This window comes from Trachemys scripta, chromosome 11 (assembly GCF_013100865.1).
Source record: "Trachemys scripta elegans isolate TJP31775 chromosome 11, CAS_Tse_1.0, whole genome shotgun sequence".
Lineage (NCBI taxonomy): Eukaryota > Metazoa > Chordata > Testudines > Emydidae > Trachemys > Trachemys scripta.
The window spans coordinates 1,819,215-1,844,284 of NC_048308.1; the positions used below are offsets into that span (position 1 = coordinate 1,819,215).

The 25,070-nt window shown below is 56.5% G+C and overlaps 1 protein-coding gene across 9 annotated transcripts in view; it reads left to right on the forward strand.

Annotated features, from left to right (window-relative positions):
- The window catches only part of TNS1 (tensin 1), a 250,960-nt gene that overhangs the window by 173,944 nt on the left and 51,946 nt on the right, over positions 1 to 25,070 (forward strand). For 6 of the 9 annotated variants that reach the window (XM_034785186.1, XM_034785187.1, XM_034785188.1 and 3 more), the window contains 2 exons: positions 14,812 to 16,575; positions 22,740 to 22,826. In XM_034785186.1, coding sequence (XP_034641077.1) covers positions 14,812 to 16,575; positions 22,740 to 22,826 — 1,851 coding nt within the window. The remainder of the gene's footprint in view (positions 1 to 14,811; positions 16,576 to 22,739; positions 22,827 to 25,070) is intronic. The other 3 variants (XM_034785190.1, XM_034785192.1, XM_034785193.1) reach the window with 1 other exon arrangement.

A 25,070-nucleotide genomic window follows, 5' to 3' on the forward strand; every position in this document is an offset into this window, starting at 1 on the left:
GCACCCATAGGGCAGGAGCTGTAGGGAGCAAAGATGGCTCTTTGCTCCCTTATTGGGCCCCCCTTCCTGGGGCTGGCTGGGTGCCAGTGGAGCTCCTGGAGGGAGGTAGGCCATTCCAGCTTTAACAACCCCTCAGGGGCCATTCCAGCTGGCGGAGATTGGTGGAGCGCATGAGCACTTTGGCCATATGGCCATGCCCCCTAGGCCAGGGCGTGGGGATTAGCACTCGCTCTTCTGGCCCTATGCCGCGTGGGCTCCCGCGCCCCTGGCAGACCCGTGCAATGTAGCCGCAGGAGGAACCAGGATCTAGACCCCATTAATTTGGCCAGATAGACCATCTGCAGTGGTTTGAGTCCCAGCCCCCGAGTTCTATAGTGTGTACAAGACGTTTCTTTAGGGATTAATTATTGCCAGCTGTTATTGTACGAAGGACCTTTGTGTTTGAAATCATTCAGCCTAAGGGGCCTTGTGTCCGTAGGCCATGTAGACGGACCTGTGACTTCAACTCCTGCCTCAGTGGATAGGCGCTATCACAGGAGAAATCAGAATGGGCAGTATTTGCTAGGGAAAAAAGATCTTTCTTTGCCCCCCTACAGTATTTCATGGAAATTTGTTTCATTTGTCAACAAATATTTCGTTCAGTTTAGGGAAAAAAATTGGGGTTTTAAGGGGTTTTTTGTTGTTGAAAATCAGGAACATTTTGAAAGAAACAAAAATATTTATTTAAGGAAAAGGCCATTTTTCATTGAAAGAAAGTTTTAAACAAAGACATACACTAATAATAGATCTAAATATGAATAGCTTAGTTACATGAGAACTATAGAGGAAGAGCTAACTATCTGTCTGTCTGTCTTTCCATCCCTGAACATAGATAGGTAGATAGATAGATATGTTCGAGGATGGATAGACGGGCGGGGGGTGTATGGAGATTAGATTAGGTAGACAGACTATCTATCTATCTATCTATCTATCCCCATATACCCCATATGTCTGTCTATCCTCATATACCCCATCTGTCTGTCTGTCTATCCCCATACACCCCATCAGTCTGTCTATCTATTCCCATACACCGCCCATCTATCTATTCCCATACACCCTGTCTATCTGTCTGTCTATCCTCATACGCCACATCTGTCTTTCTGTCTGTCTGTCTATCCCTATACACCCCGTCTGTCTTTCTATCTATCCCCATACACCCAGTCTATCTATCCGCATATACCGTCTGTCTGTCTTTTCCCATACACCTCATCTGCCTGTCTGTCTATCCCCACACACCCCGTCTGTCTGTCTGTCTATCCCCATACACCCCATCTGTCTGTTTATTCCCATACACTCCGTCTGTCTGTTTATCCCCAAACACCCCGTCTGTCTGTCTATTCCCAAACACCCCGTCTGTCTGTTTATTCCCAAACACCCCGTCTGTCTGTCTATTCCCAAACACCCGTCTGTCTGTCTGTCTGTCTGTCTTTCTCATAGAGCCCTTTCACCATCATATCTGAGCACTCTCAAGTCTAGGTCATGTCTGACGTGCCTCTTTCAACTCTCTGCTGCGCTGTGTCTGCATCACAGAAATAAATCCGGGGTTAATCGCACTGGCATGGTGAAAATAGCTGTTGCCCAGGATGTATTTCAGGGCTCTCCATGAGGCAGCACATTTATCCTATTACTCCAGGGCGTTGTGGTATCCTCACAAATAGCATTTGCCTGCAAGGGACAGTCTGAGAGTGGCCGGCGGAGTCACTCTCTCTCTGTAGCGTTCTCAGCCATGCTATCAAGCTGGGTTAATGGCGAGATCGGAACCGTCCCGCACGATCCGGGCCAGAGTGACTGAGCAGAGGGAAGTTCAGCAACGGAAGAGATCAACTAAATATCAGCAAAATGGCCCTGTGCACGAGATCTGTCTGCCTGTGGTTCTGAAAGAAACCCCCTCTGCTTCTGTCACGCCGTAATGGCCTCCCAAAGAAAGCGATGGGCGCGCCATTCACCTGAGACATGGAAAATGAGACTGGATGGAGCTCTGGGGAGTGTAGTGTGGGGAGATCTCTTATACTGCTGTGGTTAAGGCGCTGGATTGGAACTTGGGGGATCTACAGTCACTTCCTGACTTTGCCACAGACTCCCTGTGTGACCCTGGGCCAGTCACTTCGTCTTTCTGTGCCTCAGTTTCCCCCGCTGTAAAATGAGGAGAAATGATCCTTCCTTTCTCCCACCCTTTTTCTGCCTTATCTATTCAGATTGTAAGCTCTTTGGGGCGGGAGCTGTCTCTTGCTACAAGTCAGTGCAGCATCCAGCTCTCTAGGGCTGTGGTCTCGGTTGGGCCTGGTTGGGCCCGTAGTACAGATTCATAACAGCTCGCTGCCTGTGGGAGGACCTAGATGGGACCTAGCGCCTGCCAGACTGGTCTGTCTCGAAGGCTCCATCCTTGGTGAGCCGAGGCCTTGGGCATTCGATTGCTTCACCTCCGTTGCACGTGGAAGGTTGGGTAGCAGGTTCCTCTGGAAGGAGAGGGTAATCCACAGGGTGATAATAGGATAAAAGCCAGTCCGAAGTTATAATTGGTTTAGTTTTTTGAGTAATGTGGTAGAAAGATCTCAGGGCCCACCAACCTTTACCACCATCTTTCTCCCCACTCCAATGGCCTTTGTGCTGGCCAGTGTGGGCTAGCAGCTAGGAGCCCGTTAATGCAATGTCTCCATCAGCAAGGACCTTGCTACTTCAGCCACGTGCCTGGCTCCCACTGGGAACAGGGCGGGAAGGGAGCGGACATTAGATCCCTCTGTAAGTTTAGCAGCCCAGTGCCTCCCACCCTAGGGCTGCCAGACCGGCCCTTCCTTCTGTCACTGGAAATTCATAGAATCATAGACTCTCAGGGTTGGAAGGGACCTCAGGAGGTATCTAGTCCAACCTCCTGCTCAAAGCAGGACCAATCCCCAACTAAATCATCCCAGCCAGGGCTTTGTCAAGCCGGGCCTTAAAAACCTCCAAGGAAGGAGATTCCACCACTTCCCTAGGGAACCCATTCCAGTGCTTCACCACCCTCCTAGTGAAACAGTTTTTCCTAATATCCAACTAGACCTCCCTCACTCTAACTTGAGACCATTGCTCCTTGTTCTGTCATCTGCCACCACTGAGAACAGCCTAGATCCATCCTCTGCAGGGGCTTGTAATGGGGACCTGGATCCCAAGAAATAAATGTTATATCCTGGCCTCAGAAAAAAACATGGCAGTCATGGAACGTAGCATTCCCTTGGACAACACAAGCCACGTCTGTTCTTACTGCTGCTGGGTGTCGGCCTGTCGCTGCCTTTATCCCCAGTAAGGCCAACATTTTCCAAGGTAGGTGCTTGCAGTTAGACACCTGGGTCCGAATTTAGGCAGCTAAGTAAGCCAGGGTGCTGAATCTCGCGGCTCCCGTTGACTCCAGTCAGGGCTGAAAGGTTTCCTCCTCTGTGGGAATTGGGCCTTTTATTTCGGTGCCTCAAAGTTAAGCACCCAAATATAAACATTTTTCAACTCAGTTATTTTCCACCCCATGCACCAGTGGTAGAGCTAGGGCAGAAACCCAGGAGTCCTGGCTCCTCCCCCCCCGCCCCCCCGGCTCTACTCTCTAGCTTAAACTGCTCCACTCCCAGAGCAACGCTGAGAATCCTGGAGTGTCCTGACTGTCAGTCCCCGGCTCTAACCGTCTGCCAGGCGGCCTCCAGAAATCCCATTCCCTGATCTGCTAGTCCCAATCCTGCAGCACACCGGTGCCCGTGTGACTCCCGGGGAAGCCAGCGGGAGTTGGGGGCCCTGGGCGGTGCGTGCGCTGATGTATCGCATGGCAGGGAGACCCCGTCTCATGCACGTCTTTACCTCAGGACGTGCGTCATGAAATCAGTCCCACGGTTCGTTATGGGGCGGTGTAGCCCCCTAGGCAGTGCTCACACAGCCCTGCCGTGGGTAAGGGGGGGGCGGCGTAGCCTCCCTACAGCGACGGTTCTGTCCATTCCTCCCCTGAATCTCTCCATCTTCTCCAGTTCCCCCCTTTCCCCGTTTCCCCCCTCCTGCCTGCTGTTAGCTAAGCGATTTTGAATGTCGTCTGTGAAAGGACTTTACGGGCTGGCAATGGGGGATTGGATGCCTTTGACCCGCATCCAGCTCCGACATCTGCAGGAGACTTGCTAATTCCCCACCTGAGTAATTGTTTTGGCATATGCCTCTCGCTGCTGCTGGAATCGCTCCCCCATTGCCTTCCTGGGGTTCTGTTTACAGCCGCCTGGCGTGGCGGTGGGCTTGGTCTGCCTGGGCCTTTAAAACATTCTGCAGATGCCGGAGCCGACCACTCCTCCCTTCTCTCCCTGGCCGGCTGTTTGATCTCTTGCACCCGTTCCTGGCACACTCACAGCGCTGACCGGCCTCTGGCACGGCTGGAGCTCATCATGTTCCTTAACTAGGTGGTGCAGGGCGGGCTGGACCCACGCCCCAGAGCTCTGCATCCTGACGATTTGGGTGATCTCCCCACCCCATTCCAAGACCCATCCCTTCCGCTGGACTGGAGAGTGGAGTCAGCCACAGCCTCTCGTCTGGCCTGTGCTCACAGGGACCAGGCTGGGAAGTTACCCGGTGGGAGCAGCAGGGCAGGAGGTGACCGGGGAGGAGAAGACGGGGATGGTGGCTGCAGTGCGAAGGTCCTGGGGTAGGTGCCCGGTTATGAGGCCTGGCACAGGCACACTGGCTAGTGGCCACAGCGTCTTCCTAAGTGCCAGCCTCCCAGTGGGATGTAGAGATGGGCTGGGTCCAGGAGGCAGCATGGGAGTGGGAGTGAGTCTGTCAGGGAGCAGTGCACCCGCTGGAGCTGATCACAGCCTGCCCAGAGGCAGCCAGCAGCATGCATTAACCAGCGTGGCGGTGGTCTGGGGGAGCGCAGGTCATGCCCTCCTTCTCAGCTGCGGTGTGGGGCCCAAGAGGCCATGGTACAGCCAAAGCATGGGAGATTTCTCCCGTTGGCACCGAGCAGCTACCTGAGCAGTACAGCTCTACCGCTGTACGCTCGCGAGTGTAGACAGCCTAAGGTTGAAGAACTCTCGTTGTCCCCTCCGCTGGCTTGGGCTCTGAGTCTGCTCCGTGATTTGAAGGCAGAGGAGTGCAGGATTGGCTGGTACTCCGGGGGGCGGTTCTCGGTAGCACGGTCGGCGCAAGCGCGAGGGACATTGGACGTATCGAGTCTGTCTCCACTGCTGGCGGCGGCGGGCATGCGGCGCGTGGAGCTGTCTGCTGACTCCACTAACCATTGCCGGGAAGAGTCTGTAGCATGGGCCGTACAAACCTGCCTGGGACCCTGTTCTGTGTACCTGAGCAGCCAGCCCGTGCTGCCGTGTCTTCCCCGCTCTAGCGCAGTCGAAGCTAGCTCGGGTCTGTCGTGCGTCCTGCAGGCACAGCTCTGATTGCCGGGTAGACATACCCCTTATGATGATGGAGAAGGTGGCCAGATGCCCTCCTGGAATCACTCCCACCCCACTGGCTCCTGAACCGGCTCACCAACAATAAGAGCTGGCCTGAATCTTTGGCAGAAACTCAACCCCCCCAAATGTTCCCTGCCTTCCAAACTAACCCAGCTTGTCTGTGTCACATCCATGCCCTGGCTCCAGAAGGGGAAATGCTAAAGAACTGGGACGGAGCCTGTTTTCCTGAGCTTCCCACGAGCTTCAGCCAGATCAGAGCATGGAGGGGGCAGCATTGTCTAGTGGCTGCAGCCTGGGACTGGGAGGCAGAAGAGCAAACTCTTGGTGTGACTTGCGGCAAGACGCTTTACTTCCCAGTGCCTCAGTTTCCCCATCTGTTAAATGGGGACTGTCATTCTCACCTATTCCCAGGGGTTGCTGTGAGTCTTGCTGTAGGAATGTTTGCCAAGCGCTTTGGGATACTGTGCTGAAGAGTAAGTGTTTGCATCATCCCCGCTTTGGGGTATTTTTCTTAAGTCAAACGCTGAATCTTCACCCTGATTTGGAGTGGCGCGGGGCACCCGAACCATACGTCGTGGGTGCTGGACTCCACTCTGGAGTATGCCCCATCTGTGTTCTGCCATCACTGCAACAGGGCACAGTGCCGGCAGGGCTTTCTCGGTGGGTAGGAGGCCTTGCGCAGCCTCTTTCGGCGAGGAAAAAATGGTTAATACCCAGCGAAAGTGATTCCTGGTTTTCACTGTCAAAGTTTCCTTGAAACTTAAACCTGTCTGAATAAGAAAGAGAGCGAGCGCGCGTAGAGCCCAGCCGGCTGGCACTGTGCTCGGAAAGTGTCTTCCAGCACTAGACCTGGCTGCTAAAAGAACAGGAGGCTGAACTGCGTGTGTCTGCACAGCGTGTGAGAATGCCTTTGTCTTTCGAACCTCCCGAAGGGTGGGGCAAGAGTCCCGAGGCCCTGAAACTGCCAGTCCTGATGCTATTTAAACTGCGATGCATGTCCTGGTTTGAATAAAAAAGCCCCCTCTAGCTATCCATCTAGCTATCCATCCCTCTATCAACCATCAATTCCCATACACCCCCTCTAGCTATCTATCCATCCCCATACACCCATCTATCTATCTATCCATCTAGCTATCCATCCCTCTATCCATCCATCAATTCCCATACACCCCCTCTATCTATCCATCCCCATACACCACCCATCTATCTATCTATCTATCTATCTATCTATCTATCTATCTATCTATCTATCTATCTATCTATCTATCTATCTATCTATCTATCTATCTATCTATCTATCTATCTATTCCCATACATCCCCTCTATCTATCCATCCCCATACACCACCCATCTATCTATCTATCTATCTATCTATCTATCTATCTATCTATCCCCATACACCCCATCTATCTATCTATCTATCTATCTATCTATCTATCTATCTATCTATCTATCTATCTATCTATCTATCTCTGCTTCCTTCTCGATAGACTACGTTCTCATCCCTCCATTGGCTTCAGTGGGGCTCAATCAGGGTGAATTTGTTCCAGTGTCACTCGGTTGGCCACAGGCTCTGTTTAACCCCCGTCCTTCTCATGTGATTGTTCCGCAGCTGGAGGAGCACGGACGTCCCTTGTGTGGTCCCGTTCGCAGAGAGCTGAGACCCGGGGGGAATGGAAAGATCACCTCCTCTTTCGGGCTGTCTGGCTCTGTCTGGTCTCTGACTTTCCATCTCCCTCTCTTCATCCCCTGCCCCACCACACTCTCTGCCCATTCACCTCTCCTCCCTTTCTCCACCTCCTTCCCTCTCGCCGCCCGGCTCTGGGCGAGTGCTCTGTCTAGCGGCTGTGCGGTGTAGCCGCCCAGTGCAGGGCTGCTGGACTCGCAGCCTCCGTGATGTCATGCTAAAATCACATAGCTGCAGGATGATAAATCCTTGGGATCCAACTGGCTGAAATTACAGACGGCGTTTTATCCCACGAGCCAGGAAACACCCCGCTCCAGTTCCTGACAGGCGGAGAGACAGGGTAGGAGACAGACAGAGCTGGGGCTGCCATCTCTCAGGAACTCTTAGAAAGCTCCGGCACTGAAGGAAAAGGGAGTGAACAGCAAGGGAAGGAAATTAACCCAGTTCCTCCTCTTCTGCTGGGTGTTTTCCTTTCATCCAGCTGGTAAGTTCTGACTCCTGGGCTGGGCTTTGCTTCCTCGTGAATCTGACCCAATTTGGTTTGCAAGACGGGGAGACTGTAATTTGCAGGTTAACGACACCCTAGAGCCAGGCAGATCTCAGCACTTCCCCGCTGAGGGCAGAGACGGCTCCTTGGCACTGCCGAGCCTCATAGCTGGGCAGGCGATGAAACAGAAACCCTGTCGGGATTGAAGGACAGGGGCTGAGTGAATGCCTGGAGCTCCTGTTGGGAACCCAGCCTGTTTCGCTTGCTTCCCCGTCCCGTCGCAGGGCCGCGCGGTCCCCACCTGCCAGCTGGTCTAGCTGTCACTTCGGGGCAATGCGTTTGGAGACGACCAGGGGCCGGATTCCCAGTGGGTGTAATTCAGCCCTGGAGCTGTCCTGAGCTCAGAGCCCAGTGGGCAGAGGGGCAGAGTTGGTCACACGGCGGGTAGGACTCTCAGGATGGGGTGTCACATCCCCAGGCGATTTTAACTCTGCACCTCTCCTGTGCTGTCTTTCCCCTGCTCCTGCGATCTGCTGGCATAGAGGCCGATTCGCTTGTTTCCCTTCGTCTTGGGCAGCGGTTTATGCTCTGCTGTGCCACACCTGCTTTGCACCATCGGCCGGCGATTTGGGAAGCGTATTTGAATGTGGCCACCAGTGTCTGGAGAAAGTTGGATTGATCTGAATCGGTTGCTGTATCAGCCACTCGCTCCTGTCCTACAATCTGTTTGTTGTTTGATTTCTCTCTGCGCAAAGGGGAAGGGACAAGCAGGGGGATGAAGGCCAGAGAGCAGGGTAAAGCTGTCGGAGAATTGGAGAGTCGTGCTATTGTACTGTTCGGTTTAGATCAGTGCGCCTGGGTCCGTGGGATCAGAGAGCACGGTGATGGGCATGGGGTAGAGCAGAATAGGGAATTCCTCTAGCAAAGCCCCGAGGTTTTGTTTGGACCCTTCTCCATCCTCTCTGCCTGAATCAATACAGGTGGATCGAACAAAAACATTCTCGTTGTGTCAGATACCTTTGAAAAATAACAGCTGGTAAGTTAGAAAGCTAATGGGGAGTGCTTTGCATGCCAGGGTGAGGATGCTGCCACCATCCCAGATGGTCTAGGGAAACAAGAGACAGATGAGGTGGGGCATTCTCATTGGACAGAGATTTGGACGGACCGTCCCTGGTTTGGCTTGCCACTTGTGTCTGACAACTGACCAGGGGAGCAGGTGCCCGCTTGCTTCAAGCAGGAATTGGGATTCTGCCAGTTTTGCTGTGAATGTGGCGAATCTGTAACACGCCCCACCCTCTCCATCACTGCAGAGAGAATCATGATTTTTTTTTTCATGGCAATAGAAGTGTTTGGTCATTTTTAACCTTGCTCCCTGCCCTGTCGGACCCAAAAGGATGATCCGGAGTCAGTCCCAGATAGTGAGGTTGCTAGTTCTGTGCCCTCCAAAGCGATCTGTAAGCCATGAGCTCGGGCTGTATCTGCTGCGCAGGGGTGCAAAGTGGATTCAGGAGGGTTTTTCTGTCTCTCATCTCCATCCGTCTGTGAGCAAGTTGCTCTTGTACAACGTTGCCTAGTGGTTAAAGCACAGGCGCGGGAGTCGAGAGCCGTGAGTTATAGTCCCAGTTCTGACACCGACTCCTCGTATGGCATGGGTGAGTCACTTAACCCGCCTGCAGCTGGTTGTTCTTACCTGCCTCGCGGGCGTCTGCTGGGACCGAGCAGTCGGTGTTTCCAAGCCATGGTGGAATGGGCTAAATCGGAGCAGGAAATAATTTGGCTCCAACCACTCTGAGCCAGCCCAACTTAACCAGTAGCAGTGCTTGGTGTCGCTCCATGGAGACAGGAAGCTGGGGCGAGCTCCTTAGGCTGGGGGGCCTCTGTCTCCTGAATTGCCCCGGTCACTTTGGGCTGGGTGGTGCTCAAACATCTCCCCTGCAATTTGTAGCCCCACCGCCCGAGTGAGCTGAGCGGGCCAGTCGCAGCGGGGCCTCGGCTCCTGTGTGGCAGTGTAGATGTCCCCGAGGGTCTCCCCTCGGACAGCAATGCGTGGAAGAGGGCTGGGGACTTAGACCATCAGCCTGGCAAGGGCCTCGTGGGTAGGGTTGCCAACCCTCCAGGATTGGCTTGGAGTCTCCAGGAATTAAAGACGACTCTTTAATTAAAGATGATGTCATGTGAGGAAATCTCCAGGAATACATCCAACCAAAATTGGCAACCCTACCCGTGGGTCACCGAGCCCAGGCCTGGCATATCCTCCCATTTGTAAGCGTATCAAGCTCCCGCTGTTTGTCCCCATGGCTCGGCCTCCCTGCTGGCTCGTCGCCTCCATCCCTCGCAAAGAGAATCTGCTCCAAAGGCCACGTCGGGACTTTGCTGGCCTCGCTTTGAGCTTTAAAAATCCCCCCCGGCCCCTGCCAGAAGCCCATTCTGCGGATGCTTTTGAGATGCTTCTCCCGGCAGCAGGGCGGGTTTTGAACCAGGGCGCTAATTCGAGCCTCTTCCTCTATTTTTCCCTGGGCCACGTACTTTATTTGGTATGGACATAGCCTGCCGGCGCGTGCCCCCCCGTGGCTTGTGCCCAGCCTCCAGGGCATGCTTCAGCTATAACAGCCCGAGTGGCGCTGCTTGTCCTGCTTGTGCTTCGGCGCGAGGAGCGTCGCTTATCTTGAATGGCAGCAAAGAGCCTAGAGCATGTGGGCCTGGCTAGTGGGGCGAGCCCGGGAGAGCTGATTGTTTGGTCTGGAAGGAGGCATTGCTCTGGATCTCCCCTCTGGGAAGAGAGCTCCTCTGAGTCAACCCCTGGGTTCCCCGCAGAGCCGTGTCAGGGCTGCCCTGCCTGCGGGAGGAATGTTGGATCAACATCCTCTCCCCAAAGCTGGGCAGAGGCGTGTCCGCAGGCAGGAGAAGGCTGGGCGCTCTCCAGAGCTCTGGGCGCCCAATTGCCTTTGTTTGACGGTTCGCTGAGGAGTTGCTGTAGAGTAAGGCTGGGGACCGGCCGGTTTGGTGGGGGTGTACTTAGCCATTGAAAGCCACGCCGGGGCTGGGCATCTCTCCCTGGGAAAATCTTCATCGTTCTTCCCGGCCCAAGATCTTAGGCTCCTGGGACAGAAGGACATTTAACTCTTGATGTCCACGGACCAGTTCAGTGGCCTGAGCTTGCTTTCGACTGAACTTAACCCGGCTACATCTGCACAAAAAACTAACAAGGGACCGAAGGCGAAAAATGAATAATACGGTGTAGAATGTATAAGAATTTGTGGCCTGACCCAAAGCCCACTGAAATCGAAAAAAGACTTCACCGCGCTCGCTTTCATAGAATCATAGAAGATCAGGGTTGGAAGGGACCTCAGGAGGTCATCTAGTCCAAACCTCTGCTCAAAGCAGGACCAATCCCCAACTAAATCATCCTAGCCAGGGCTTTGTCAAGCCTGACCTTAAAAACCTCTAAGGAAGGAGATTCCACCACCTCCCTAGGTAACCCATTCCAGTGCTTCACCACCCTCCTAGTGAAATAGTGTTTCCTAATATCCAACCTAAACCTTCCCCACTGCAACTTGAGACCATTGCTCCTTGTTCTGTCATCTGCTACCACTGAGAACAGCCGAGCTCCATCCTCTTTGGAACCCCCTTTCAGGTAGTTGAAAGCAGCTATCAAATCCCCCCTCATTCTTCTCTTCTGCAGACTAAATAATCCCAGTTCCCTCAGCCTCTCCTCATAAGTCATGTGCTCCAGCCCCCTGATCATTTTTGTTGCCCTCCGCTGGCCTCTTTCCAATTTTTCCACATCCTTCTTGTAGTGTGGGGCTCAAAACTGGACACCGTACTCCAGATGAGGCCTCACCAATGCTGAATACAGGGGCATGATCACGTCCCTCAAGCTGCTGGCAATGCCCCTACTTATACAAGTAGGATCAAACCCCCCCATCCATCAAACCCCCCCATCTCAAACTGTGTCTTCCTAGGTTTGTATGTCCCACTCTGTACAGAGAGGACTTTTTGCCATCCTTAATCAAGAAATAGTATGCCCGTTGCCCATAGTGTGGCTGCATGGGCACATGGGTGCAGACACAATGTGTGGGAGTTGCTGTGTGTGTGTGTCTGTCATTCCATGGGTGTGCATGGGCAGACACCTGTCGTATGCATGTTGCTGTGTGTTTGCGTGGCTCGCTGTGCGCTTGTGGCAGGGGTATTGTTGTGATTTTGTGCGTGCGCACACTGCGGTGCTGTCGCTTGCGGCGGGGTCCCTGTGCGATTGCATGGCTGTTGCTGTGTTTATGTGTGCATGTTGTTTGGGGGTTGTGGACTGGGATGTGCATTGCGCGGGTGTTGCTCTGGGGTGTCAGGCTGCGTGTGTGTGCGAGCACGTGCTGCATGGTGGTTGTGCTCTGTGTGTGTGTGTCCATGTTGTGTGGAGGTTACCGTGTTTGGACAGGAGCATAGGGGCTGGTTAGCCTCCCTCCTGTGGTACGCCTGGCTCTGTTGTGGAAGTGTTTGCCCGCAGCTCAGAGCGTTCTGATTTCACGCTGTCGCATGAAGCCGTCTTCCGGCTCTGAGTCAGGCCTCTGGCTCGCGGCCAGAGGAGAGTCACTTTTTCCTCTAAAAAGAAAGCGTTTAATGTTGCCTCCCTGGCCTTCCAGGAAACCTCACTGGGGATCTGGGAAAACAAATGGAGAGACTCCAACGGGGAGAGAGGGGCCTTTCGGCAGGAGGGCGGAGTGGGGAAATAGATGGCTTGCTCTGCTATTCCGTGCCACACTTGTAGTGCCAAGGCAGCACCTCTGATACGAGACGACATTCTCCTGGCACCTCATGTTCCCCAACTCCCTGCCCTGGAGCAGAGAGCAGTTTCAAATTAAGGCTGGGGGACCCGTTTGGAAAAACCCGAAAGTCACCTGGAGGACGGCAGCCGGCCCTGCACTTTGCAGAGCCCCCATGTGCCAGCAGGAGGGACAAGGCTGTGAGGTTGCTCCCACGCCGGGATCAGGCCCCGGATGGGATCTGCAGAGCTAGGATGGGCTGTAGGGCCTGCAAGAGGGTGGGGTCCAAAGCGGCTGGTTGCTTCGCTTGGGCGTGAGGTCAGCTGGGGCAAACGGAGCATGATGGAGTCTCCCAAACTGAACAGCCGACTCAGCATAGCCCCGTGGCGAGGCGATGGCGTCTGACTTACGGTGTCGCCCCATCGCCGCTTCAGTCCAGCCCTGCCGGGGCTCGGTCATTGAGCGCAAGGTGCAGAATGGAGCAGGCAGTTTCTTGCAGGCAGGGAGCCTGGGTCTTGTCCCGCAGTGGGACCACATTGGGCTTGTGACGCTGCGTTGTGGCGGAAACGTGGTCACAAGAGCAGTGTCCGGGGTCACAAATGTCTCGGTCTGAAATGCTGCTAGGTGGGCTGGCCCCAGGAGAGGCTCCGATTCTCTGGGGAGGAGCAAGGGAGGGAGAGCTCCATTAAATGGATTTAAAACTGGCCAACTGACAGGTCTCCAAATGTAACCGTGAAAGGGGAGTCATCTTCCAGCTGAGCCCTGAGACCCAGTGCCCCGTGGGGCTAAAGCCAGGAGCCCTGGTGCCCTCCGGGGCTAAAGCTGGGAGCCCTGACCCCTAGCGCCCCATGGGGCAGAAACCCTGACCCCCACATCTTGCAGGGCTAAATCCCTGAATCCCCCTGCCCTGTACGGCTAAAGCCAGGGCAGTAGCCCAGAGCCCGAAGGCCCCCCCCCAGTGGTTGAAGCCTGGGGCCTCGAGCCCCCCGCCCCATGGGGCAGAAGCCCCAAGCCCTCAGCCCTGTAGGAAAAAAGCCCCCATTTCCGCAAGGCTGAAGCCTGAACTCCCATCCAGTGGCTAGAGTTCCATGTCCCCCTCTCCCTGAGCCCCACGCCCTGCATGTCTAAAACCCAAGCCCCTCGCTCTCCGGTGGCTGAAGCCCAGAGGCCCCCCTGCTCGGCCCTGGAATTTTTATAGTGTATTGGGGGGGCCTCAGAAAGAAAACCCCCAAGAACTCCTGACCTAGCAGACAAATATCCAATGGCTGGAAATTGAAGCTAGACAAATCCAGACTGGAAATAAGGCGTACATGTTACCAGTGGGAGTAATTCGCCATTGGTACAGTTTACCGCGGGGTCTGGTGGATTTGCCATCACTGGCTATTTTAAAATCGAGGTTGGATTTTAAAAAACAACCACCTCCGTTTGAGCTAGAGCGGATTATTTCAGGGGAGTTCTCTGGCCGGTGTTATCCAGGAGGTCAGACTAGATGATCACAATGGTCCTTTCTGGCCTGGAATCTAAGAAGCCAGCCAGCCAGCCCCCTTGTTCGTGTGAGAAGTTCCGGAGCAGCCTTCCCAGGGGAGCAGTGGGGGCTGGCTTCAAGACTGAGCGCGATAAGTGTAGGGAGGGGCTGGTGTGATGACACTGCCGACAATGGCATGTAGCCGATCTTCGACTGCTACCAGCAGATATCCCCAATGGCCTGTGATGGGACACACTAGATGGGAAGGGCTCTGAGTTACTACAGAAAATTCTTTCCCAGGTGTCTGGCCATGGGGTCTTGCCCACATACTCAGGGTCACCAAATCTAGGGTCGGGAAGGAATTTCCCTCCCAGGTCAGATTGGCAGAGACCCTGGGGGGGTTTCGCCTTCTCCTGCAGCGTGGGGCGTGGGTCACTTGCAGGTTTAAACGGTGGATTCTCTGTAACTTGAAGTCGTTGAGACTTCAGTAACTCAGCCAGAACTCAGGGGTCTCTTGCAGGAGTGGGTGGGTGAGGTTCTGTGGCCTGTGATGTGCAGGGGGCTTGGGGGTCTGGGGCTCCTTTCCAGAGTCACGCAGGGCCGTCTGCCTCACACAGCCCGGGATCCAGTTTGAACCTTGCGGGAGAGCTCACATTAACGCTGTATCGATCCGGCCTGCAGAGCATCCTGGGCTTTCAGCACAGCGAAAGCAGGTTTCCAGTAACGTCTCAGTAGACACCGTCTCCTCTGGCCACATTAGCCACAGAGGACGCAGCGCCGGCGTCTCTGCAGGAGAGCGGTGGGAATGTGGTGTGTATTTCGCGGGGAGGCTGAGTGCTTGGCAGCCGGCTGACAGGGCCCTTAGCTCATTGTTTGAGCGTTGAAGCCATTTGTGCTTAATGGGAGCCATTAGCTCGCTCTCCCGCCCCGAGCGAACCATTGATCTCCTTTGTTCTTTTCTCCCCATGCAGAGCTCGGGCACACCCAGGGGCCGCTGGACGGGAGCCTCTATGCCAAGGTGAAGAAGAAAGACTCCCTCCACGGCAGCACCGGCGCCGTCAACGCCAGCCGCGCCCCCCTCTCCGCGGCGCCCAACCACCTCGAGCACACGCTCTCCGTTAGCAGCGACTCGGGCAACTCCACCGCTACCGACAAGACTGACGAGCAGGCGGCGCCCAGCGGCGGCCCCCCGGCGCTGACCCCCGAGGAGAAGCGAGAGCTCGAGCACCTCTTGAGCGGCTTCGGCTTGGAGAGCGAAGCCCCCATGCACAACCGCCACCCTGGGGCGGCGCCGGCCGGCGGCTCCGCCCTCACGGGGCGCCATGTGGTGCCGGCCCAGGTGCACGTCAACGGGAGCGCCGCCGCCCTGGTGGCCGAGCGGGAGACGGACATCCTGGACGACGACCTGCCCAACCAGGATGGGCACAGCGTCGGCAGCCTGGGCACCCTCTCCTCCTGCGACGGCACCACCAACGCCAGCGAGGTCGGCTACCAGGAGGTGCCCCGGATGGAGAGCCTCTCCTCCCTGCCCAACGGCCCATCCAGCTTCGACGGCGCAGACAAGCTGCACAAGGAGGGGCTGTATGACTCGGAGCCGCTGATCAATGGGGGGTACCCCTACAACAACCAGAATACGCTGCGGAGCATGATGGGGCGACACCCACAGTCCCCGCTGAGCCAGATCCGGCCCTCGGTGTCTGCTCAGGAGAATCTGTCTGACTACCGGCAGCAGCAACCCGGCTTCTCTGAGCCCGGCTGGCTGCTGCCCCGGCCGCCGGCCGCCACGCAGCCCTACCTGTACGGCTTTGACTCCAACGACATGTACCGCTCTCAGTCCTACCCAGCCGCCGAGCCGGGCCTCCAGCTCCCCCAGGCGCCGGCTCGGAGCACCAGCAGCCGGGAGGCCGTGCAGAGGGGCCTCAACGCCTGGCAGCAGCAGGGCGGCAGCAGCGGCGGGAGCAGGCCCTCCTCCCGCCAGCAAGACGGAGGCCTGGAAAGCCAAAGCCCTAGCGTCTCCAGTTCGAGCCCCCAGCCCAGCCCCTTGCAGGTGGCCCCCCCTCCGAGCCACAGCATCCCTGAGTTCCCCCAGGTGGCCTCCCCGAAGGAGATCGAGCAGTCGATAGAAGCACTGAACATGCTCATGCTGGACCTGGACCCGTCCGTCTCGACGATGCACAAGTCCCAGAGCGTCCCCGTGGCCTCCACAGAGGACCAGCCCGGCCCGGTGGTCTCCTCTCTGTCTGCCCAGCCAGTGTCGGGCCTTCCTAGCCAGGCAGCCCCTCAGGTGACCCAGCCGAGACCCAGCAACGCCTTCGGAGCCATGTCCCACAACGCCATGGGCACTGCTGTCACCCAGCCCCCACCGGCTTCTGAACCGCCGGCCAAAGCCTATCTGCCAGGATCGCCGGGCCGGGGCGCTGGCGAGCCAGAGTACACGGGGCAGGATTTTGGGGTGTCCTACTCACCCTACGGCTATCAGAACCAGCAGCCACCTGTGCCGCAGACAAGGGGCTACAGCCGCCCCCCGGGAAGTCCCCCAGCCTCTCCCATCCCTCTGGCAACAGCTTACAGCCCTGTGAGGCCTCAGCAGCCCCTGATCATGTCGCCCCCATCCCCCCCAGCGACAGCCCAAGCCCAGATGCCCCCGAAGGGAGCGGAGCATCACCACGAGCCTGCCAGACCCTCGGAAGAAGAGCCCTTGAACCTGGAAGGGCTGGTGGCCCACAGAGTAGCAGGTAAGAGGCTTTGATTTGTGGTGCCACCTCTGGCCGGCCGTCACCCCAGGGCCAGGCTGCGTTTGTCCTAGACTGTTGGGTGAGGGCGGGTTACGGGAGCCCCTTCTGCAGAGAGCAGGCGGGGGGCCTGTGTGCCCAGCTCTTGCGGCTGCGTCCACAAGCAGAATGGAGCCACAAACGCATCCACGAGGCTCCGGCTGTGTGGGAGTCCCACTGGGATGGAGACGCCCGTGCCCCATGGCCCAGCCTGACCCTGGAAACCAGGCCCTCTAGGCCCCTAACATACCAGGGGAATCCTCTCCATCCTCGCTCTTGGAAAGAGGCAGCCCGGCCCCCCTCTGCAGCGAGCGGTGCCCAGGAGAGGAGAATCGGGGCCTGTCCCTGGGGACAGGGTCGGGCCCGGGAAGCACGCCCAGGGGGCCAGAGGGAGAAAGGGGTGGGAGATGTGGGAAGGGCGAGATGAAACGCAGATGCACAGGACAGAGAGCGCTCAGGGAAGCGTTAAACATCCCACATCCCATTCCCAGAGGCCCCTCTCCGTGCAAACAGGGTTGTGACTGGAGGGGAGCCGTCTCCCACGCGGCCTCGCTGGCCAGGCGCGATCACGGCCCTGCCGCTTGGCAGTGCCCAGCTGGTGAGGCGGGGGACAGCGTGAGCAGTGCGGCTGAGCTCAGGGCTAGGGAGCGGACTTCTCCGTGGCTGCGTTAGTTACTCCGTGCGCCCAGCTGCACGGGAAAGAGGGCCTGGCAGCCTTTGGCAGGAGAGCCTGCTCTGGTGAGATGTCCAGTCTGGCTTCGCCTTCCCGAGAGCTCTGGCTGGATCAGCGCTGGTGGTTCCGGGTGCTCCAGACTGCCCTGCTGCCCTGTTGGCTGGCGAGCGGCGGAGGCTGGGGCTGGCTCCAGGACCGGAGCGGCATGCAGAGGTGTGTCGTGGCTGCAGACGATGATCTCTTCCAGCTGTCCTCCTGCTCCCTCTGCTGCTCCTCTCTGCAGCCAAAGGGAAATTGCCCCTGCTTCCTGAGCGGGGAGCTGCTGGGAGCAGACTGATCAGTCTGGCCTGGGAGCAGGAAGGAGGCAGGAGAAGAGAGGAGAGGCCAGCACCTTGTAAAAGCAGAGAACAGTGCGTTAGCCCCACTGCCCCCGGTGATGGATTTTCAAAGGGGTTCAGGAGCCAGGTTTTGCCAGGAGGGTGCATGGCTCCGATGTGGGAGGCCTAGCTGTAGCTCCATTGGGAGACATCAGTTGGAATGACCGGGCTGGACTCCACTTTAGATACCCAGCGATAGCCCCTAGCGCCCAAAGCAGTCATGCTCATTGTGGGACCTTCCTGCTTGTGCTAGGTGCTGTATTTACGTGGTCTCCATTATCACAGACTCTGAGTACCCCACGATCTTGAGGGTATTTATCCTCCCAATCCCCCTTTACGGCAGGGCAGTGCCATCACACCCAGTGTACAGATGGGGAACAGAGACACAGAGATGATAAGTGACTTGCCCAAGGCCGCATAGATAGTCTGTAGCGGAGCAGGAGATTGACCCCTGGTCTCCAGGTCACAGGTCAGCAGCCTAGCCATTGTCCAAAGACCGCGCATGAGGACTGCTGGGCTAGTAAGTTACAGTCCCTGCCCCATGCTCCAGTGCCCTGGCTTTCCTTTCTTAGCCCTACAGCCACAGACATGGGAGGAGCTGTGATGTTCTGAGCACGCTGGCTCTGTTCTGAACAGGCAGGAGAATAGAAAGTGTCACACCCTTCTGAAGCACTTCCCGTAGACATGCCCCCTTGAATCTGTTGTCAAACTGTCCATTCCTCCTCGGAGCTTGGATCTGCGCTGGGGAAACAAACTGGATGACGGGGGGCATATTTAGAACCAGGTCTGTCATTGATCCTGATGCTTCAGGGCATATGGCCCCCTGTCGGGGTCAGGAGGTAACTTCCCCATGGGATAGTGCGGCACAGTTAGGTGCGATGTAGGTCATTGACCAGTGGGACCATTCCAGCGAGGCATTTTTACCGTGCACAGGGTGCATGGACGGACTAGCGAATTGGCCTCATCTCTTTGGGACTCCGGTCGCCCCTGGCCAACTTCAGAGCTCAGGCCCCAGCCTGAGTCTGGGAAGCAGGAAGCCAAGTCCCTCTTGGCCCGACGGGCCTGAGGAATAAATCTTTGGCTTCGGGGCATGCACAGTGCCTGGCTCCGTCAGCGCACGGTGGGGAATGGAGCGGCCGCCCTGCCTTCCTCTCCGTGATTGCGGTGCAGGTCCGTGGGAATGCCGGGGCCGCGATCCAGCCTGCAGTTCCAGGGCTTGGCGGGGCGGGGTTTGTTCCAGCCAGCGTCTCGGCCTAGAAACACGAAAGGTATTAGAGGGAGAGAACAGCGCTCAGTTGCAAAACACCTCACCCCACCCCCACCCCTGCACACCCAGGCTGAGTTGCTGCTCTCTGTGGAAGGAGGGAACCAGGTCCTGGCAGGTTGGTGCCAGTGCGGATTGTGAGGAAAACTGGTTGCTGGACTGGAGGGAAAGGGGCCCCTGAAGCTGTCATGCTTAGCATCACGCCCTGAGAAATGGGCTTGGGTTACCCCTGCTCAAGGACTCAGTGACTAACCCTTTAATGCCCTGAGAATACCCCTCCCCCACCACAGACCCCCTCCCCCTTCATCCCACTCCAAGCTACAGGGAAATCATTGTGCGAAAACTGGTTATTAAGAGATTTTTAAAAAACCAAAACCAACCCTGGCGTCTGTGATAATTTCTGCAGCCCCTTACATCCCAGAGCCTTAGAATCATAGAATAGCAGGGTTGGAAGGGACCTCAGGAGGTATCTAGTCCAACCCCCTGCTCAAAGCAGGACCAATTCCCAACTAAATCATCCCAGCCAGGGCTTTGTCAAGCTGGGCCTTAAAAACCTCTAAGGATGGAGATTCCACCACCTCCCTAGGTAACCCATTCCAGTGCTTCACCACCTTCCTAGTGAAACAGTTTTTCCTAATATCCAACCTAAACCTCCCCAACTGCAACTTGAGACCATTGCTCCTTGTTCTGTCATCAGGTACCACTGAGAACAGTCTAGATCCATCCTCTTTGGAACCCCCCTTTCAGGTAGTTGAAAGCAGCTATCAAATCCCCCCTCGTTCTTCTCTTCTGCAGACTGAACAATCCCAGTTCCCTCAGCCTCTCCTCATAACTCATGTGCTCCAGACCCCTAATCATTTTTGTTGCCCTCCGCTGGACTCTTTCCAATTTTTCCACATCCTTCTTGTAGTGTGGGGCCCAAAACTGGACACAGTACTCCAGATGAGGCGTCACCAATGCCGAATAGAGGGGAATGATCACGTCCCTCGATCTGCTGGCGATGCCCCTACTTATACAGCCCAAAATGCCGTTAGCCTTCTTGGCAACAAGGGCACACTGTTGACTCATATCCAGCTTCTCGTCCACTGTAATCCCCAGGTCCTTTTCTGCAGAACTGCTGCCTAGCCACTCGGTCCCTAGTCTGTAGCAGTGCATGGGATTCTTCCTTCCTAAGGGCAGGACTCTGCACTTATCCTTGTTGAACCTCATCAGGTTTCTTTTGGCCCAATCCTCTAATTTGTCTAGGTCCCTCTGGACCCTGTCCCTACCGTCCAGCGTATCTACCTCTCCTCCCAGTTTAGTGTCATCTGCGCACTTGCTGAGAGTGCAGTCCACGCCATCCTCCAGATCATTAATGAAGATATTGAACAAAACTGACCCCTGGGGCACTCCGCTTGAAACCGGCTGCCAACTAGACATGGAGCCGTTGATCACTAGCCGTTGAGTCCGATGATCTAGCCAGCTTTCTTTCCCCGGCTACTAAACAGCTAGTGCATTCAAACCACTTCGCCCAGCCCTGAAATGCAGCCACCTCTGATGTGGAGCGTGGTAGCTGCTTAACAGCGACCAGCCACAAGGTATCATAGGTTAGGACAGGAGAGGAGGCTGCAAACCATTGCTGGGAGTTGAAGCGGCAGGGTAATTTATGGGCTGCTTTGGCCAGGACATCAGGGCTCAGACCCCGACTTCACCAAAACAACATTTTGAGGTGTTTAACGGCTGCCTGCGGTTAGGACTTGGTTGTTACGTGCCACCTCCAACAGCACCAGCCAGGGGCCCTGGGTTTAGGTCTGAGTCACAGGAAGAGCCCCCCCCCCCTCCCCCCCCGTTGAGTCACCCTGCATCGGCCCGGATTCTCCTCTGATCTGAGTGCCGCCCGGGCCAGATGCTGCTTGCTGGTGGGATGCGGTTCTCTGCCTGTCCGAGGAGCGAGGGAGGGACTGGGGCGAGGCTGGGAGCTGTCCCTGGAGCAGGGCCATATGTCGCAATGGGAGGCTCGTGGCCAGTCCCCGGGAAGAACAGCTCAGCACACAGAGCAGTGCGGCGTGTTTACATCAGGGCAGAACAAGGTGTCCTGAAAGCAGAGCTGGCAGCACGGGGCGTGAGTCAGAGCGCGGGCCTGGAAGCGGGAGTTGTGGAGGCTGCGGGAGAGTAGATAGGAGGTGTCGGCTGCTGGCACGGGGAGGGGGTTATTTATGGCCCTCGCTGCTATAAGTTGCCTGTTTGTCCCCAGGCAAGTATGTGGGGAATTTCACACAACATCCTTCTCCCTGGGACTTGCAATCATGACAACTCCAATTTCCTACCGCGGGCTGGGGGTGCCACAGTGAGGATTACACAGGAGCGGGGATGGATTTCAGCAGCCCCGGCCCTAGGGTGACCAGACAGCAAGGGTGAAAAATCGGGACGGGGGTGGGGCGTAATAGGACCCTAGATAAGAAAAAGACCCAAAAATCGGGACTGTCCCTATGAAATCGGGACATCTGGTCACCCTCCCTGGCCCAGAGAGACCCTGCAGCGTGAGCCAGCCGGGCTGCACCGTAGACCCCTCAATAAGAGTTTGGTCATTACCGATGGGCTGATCCTCTAACATCAGAACGGCCAGACTGGGTCAGACCAAAGGTCCCTCTAGCCCAGTGTCCTGTCTGTGACAGTGGCCAATGCCAAGTGCCCCAGAGGGAATGAACAGAACAGGGAATCAGCAAGTGATCTATCCCCTGTCGCCCACTCCCAGCCACTGGCAAACAGAGGCTAGGGACACCCTCCCTGCCCATCCCTCGCACCCAAAGCAGCTGATGCGCTGGGCCGGATTCTCCATTGCCCTGTGTGGTCGTTTACGTGAGGGGTGTAAGATGCTCCAATTCTCCACTTGCCGGCACCCGGGGGGCAGGTGGCATTTTACACCTGCTGTATGCTCAGGCCGATTGGCTTTCTGACCTCTGTCCTGGCGGGCTGGACTCTGGGTCAGAGCCGGGCCCTCCCGCGGGTTCTCCAGCCCTTCAGTCCATTCCCCGGGTCTCCCTCGGGGAGCATTCTCAGCCGTCTCCCCATTGGATCCACGCAGACGCTGGCTGTTCCCTGCCCCTCCCCTCCATCCTTCCAGTAACACCCGTGGGCCTTGTGACTTCCTTGCTGAGCTCGGCCAAAGCGTGTGAGGTTTGCGTGTGATGATGGAGGGGGGAGCTCCCTTGGGAAGCCGGGTTCCCTCCCCGGGGTTGCGGGCGGGGGTCGCTTGGATTGGCAGCGCCACTCACCCAGGTGGCAGAGCTGGGCCGTGGCAGCCCTGGGTCAGATAACATAACATGCCCCAGACTCAGTGCTCCGGAGTCTAAGATTCCGCCAATCACACCTGCGGGGTCTGTTCCCAGCCTCAGGCATGCAGCCACCTCTGGGCTGGGGGCCCCCGAGTGTTTGCTGTTCAGTGTCTATTGAAGGGAGGCATCGGTCCATTTAATTCTTCACTGTTTTCCCGGAGAACAAAATTCAGCTGGTGCCCAGACATGGGGGCTGCTCCATTCACCAAGCCGTCCCGACCCCTTTCCTTCCCTTCTGGGGTGAGAGAGACGGGTCCCTGTTCCGGGGCGGCAGGGACATCCAGTGCGTACAGTCCCGTGTGGCCCCCTCTGCTCCCAGCGTCTCTGGGCTCGGCCACCATTCAACTCAGGGTCCCAACTAATTTTTCTCGTGTTTTTTTTTTCCTGTCTCCATTGTGGTGTTTGTCCCGTCTGTCTCTCTCCATGGTGGACTGTGTCTCCTCCCTGGCTGACCTCCTCCCACTCCTGCGCCCCTTCCCCCCCTCCCCCTCCCCTGTCAGAGTACAACGCCAAACTCCAGGGCATCCGGCAGAGCACGAAAGCCCCCCATCCTCCTCTGCACCGACAAAGATCCTTCTCCTTCGCTGGTTTGTTCCGTTCCTCCTTCCTCTTTCGCTCCGCTCCCCCCTGCTCTTCTGCATGCTGGGTGGCTCCCCTCGGTCGCATGGACATGGTGTGGCAGAGTTTGTTAGCACGCCCTGTTAGGGGGTGGGGAAGCTGCTCAGAGTCCAGTCCAGGACGGTTTGATCCCCACCATGGCAGAGCCTCCCCAGCCGATGCCCAGTCACAGGGAAATCCCCGTCTGTACCGCGGTGCCTCGCGGGACTGGATTCTGGGTAGAGCTCTCCTCCCACCTACAGTGCTCCTTGTTTTTTCCTTGGCTTTCAGGCCCTTTCCCTGCTTGGGTGTTTGACTGGCTTGAGAGGGATGCCAGGGGCGCTAGATTCGGTCCGTTCTCAGAGGGCACCCCTGGAGCGGCTATGGGCATGCAGGAGGTCACTGGCAAAGGGAGACTTGCTTGCCCAGTTGCTGTGTGTGCATGGGGTGGGGCGGCACACAAAGGGTGAATTGTCCAAACCTGGGGGAGGCTGGTGAGGGGCTGTCACCAGCGTGGGTTTATTCTGAGGTGGCACTGTATAGAAAAGTGCTGCAGAGAGTCCAGCGTTGAGCTTTTCTGCTGGACCTGGAAACAGTCGCTGAAGTCTCTCCAGGCCAACACGGACCCCCCTGCCCCCAACTTCCACATGGCCCCATGCAGCCGTGTGTGTGTGTGTGTGTGTGTATGTGCACTCGATGGTTCCTCTTGCAGCGGGTCGTTGTCAGGGCAAAACCTCCAAACGGGTTGTGATCCGCTGTCTGGAGCGCACACGCACAGATTAGGGGGCTGGAGAACATGACTTATGAGGAGAGGCTGAGGGAACTGGGATTGTTTAGTCTGCAGAAGAGAAGAGTGAGGGGGGATTTGATAGCTGCTTTCAACTACCTGAAAGGGGGTTCCAAAGAGGATGGAGCTCGGCTGTTCTCAGTGGTGGCAGATGACAGAACAAGGAGCAATGGTCTCAAGTTGCAGTGGGGAAGGTCTAGGTTGGATATTAGGAAACACTATTTCACTAGGAGGGTGGTGAAGCACTGGAATGGGTTACCTAGGGAGGTGGTGTAATCTCCTTCCTTGGAGGTTTTTGAGGCCCGGCTTGACAAAGCCCTGGCTGGGATGATTTAGTTGGGGATTGGTCCTGCTTTGAGCAGGGGGTTGGACTAGATACCTCCTGAGGTCCCTTCCAACCCTGATAGTCTATGATTCTATGTCTCGCAGGGGGGCTGTGCCACTGGGCCTGCTTTTAAAGCAGAACTTCCGAGTCCTCACTGCCGAGTTGGAGAGGTTAAGGAAGCCGCCCCTGGCTGCTTGTTTGACTTCAGTCTCTGGCTGGGGTAGTAGCCTGCTTGATGTTGGATTCAGAGCAACCTTTTTCTCACCCACCTACACTAGGATCCGTCCAGCTCCCCCTGGAACCAGTGGAAAGATCCAGTGGGGGTTGCGTCTGGCCCCTCGTGTGAGCAGAGCAGCTCGGAGAGGAGAACGGGAGTAGGGGGCAGGGGGAGGGAGACTGGATGGAGTTTGGGATGGGTGTTTCTAGGAAGGATGCACATGTTGCCATGGCGTCTGCTCTCTTGCTGTGTTGGGCTGAAGACTCGTGAATCTTCCGAGCTCGCAACACAAAGTGATTTGATGACATGTACAGTCACTGCCGTGTCTGTTTCACTATGATAAATGGAACGATGCTGTCAGCTGCTTCGGGCCTGAAATGTAACCTTGCTCTGGAATTGCTCTAACAGGGTAGGGCACCAGCGCAGACAGATTAGCAACCCAGGCGCGGAACCAGCCGAGGAAGCCGGCTGCTTGCTAAACAGCTAGGACGTGTGTAAGGTCAGCCATCCATGGACAGGGCAGTAACTCAGAGGGCGAAGCGGCGGGGCGAGGGGAGGGGCAAATAAAACAGGGATGGTATTGCTGTAGGGTGACCATTCATCCCGTTTGGGCCAGGAACGTCCCTTTTTTAAGCCCTGACCCAGCCGTCCTGACTTTTTTGGCAAAAGAGGGCATTTGTCCTGTTTGTTCTTGGTTGGCAAGAGCAACTGTGACAATGCCCATTTTTATCAAAAAAGCGGGGGAGGGCGCGGAGGACTGTGCGGGGGGGTGAGCGGAGATGCCAGCCCCGTGTGGGGGAACACGGGGGGCTGGGCTGGAACTGGGGGGAGGAAGGGGTCCAGTGATCAGCGACCGATTTACATGAGCTGAGGCTCTGGCTTCCTGGGATTTAGCCCTATCCTGC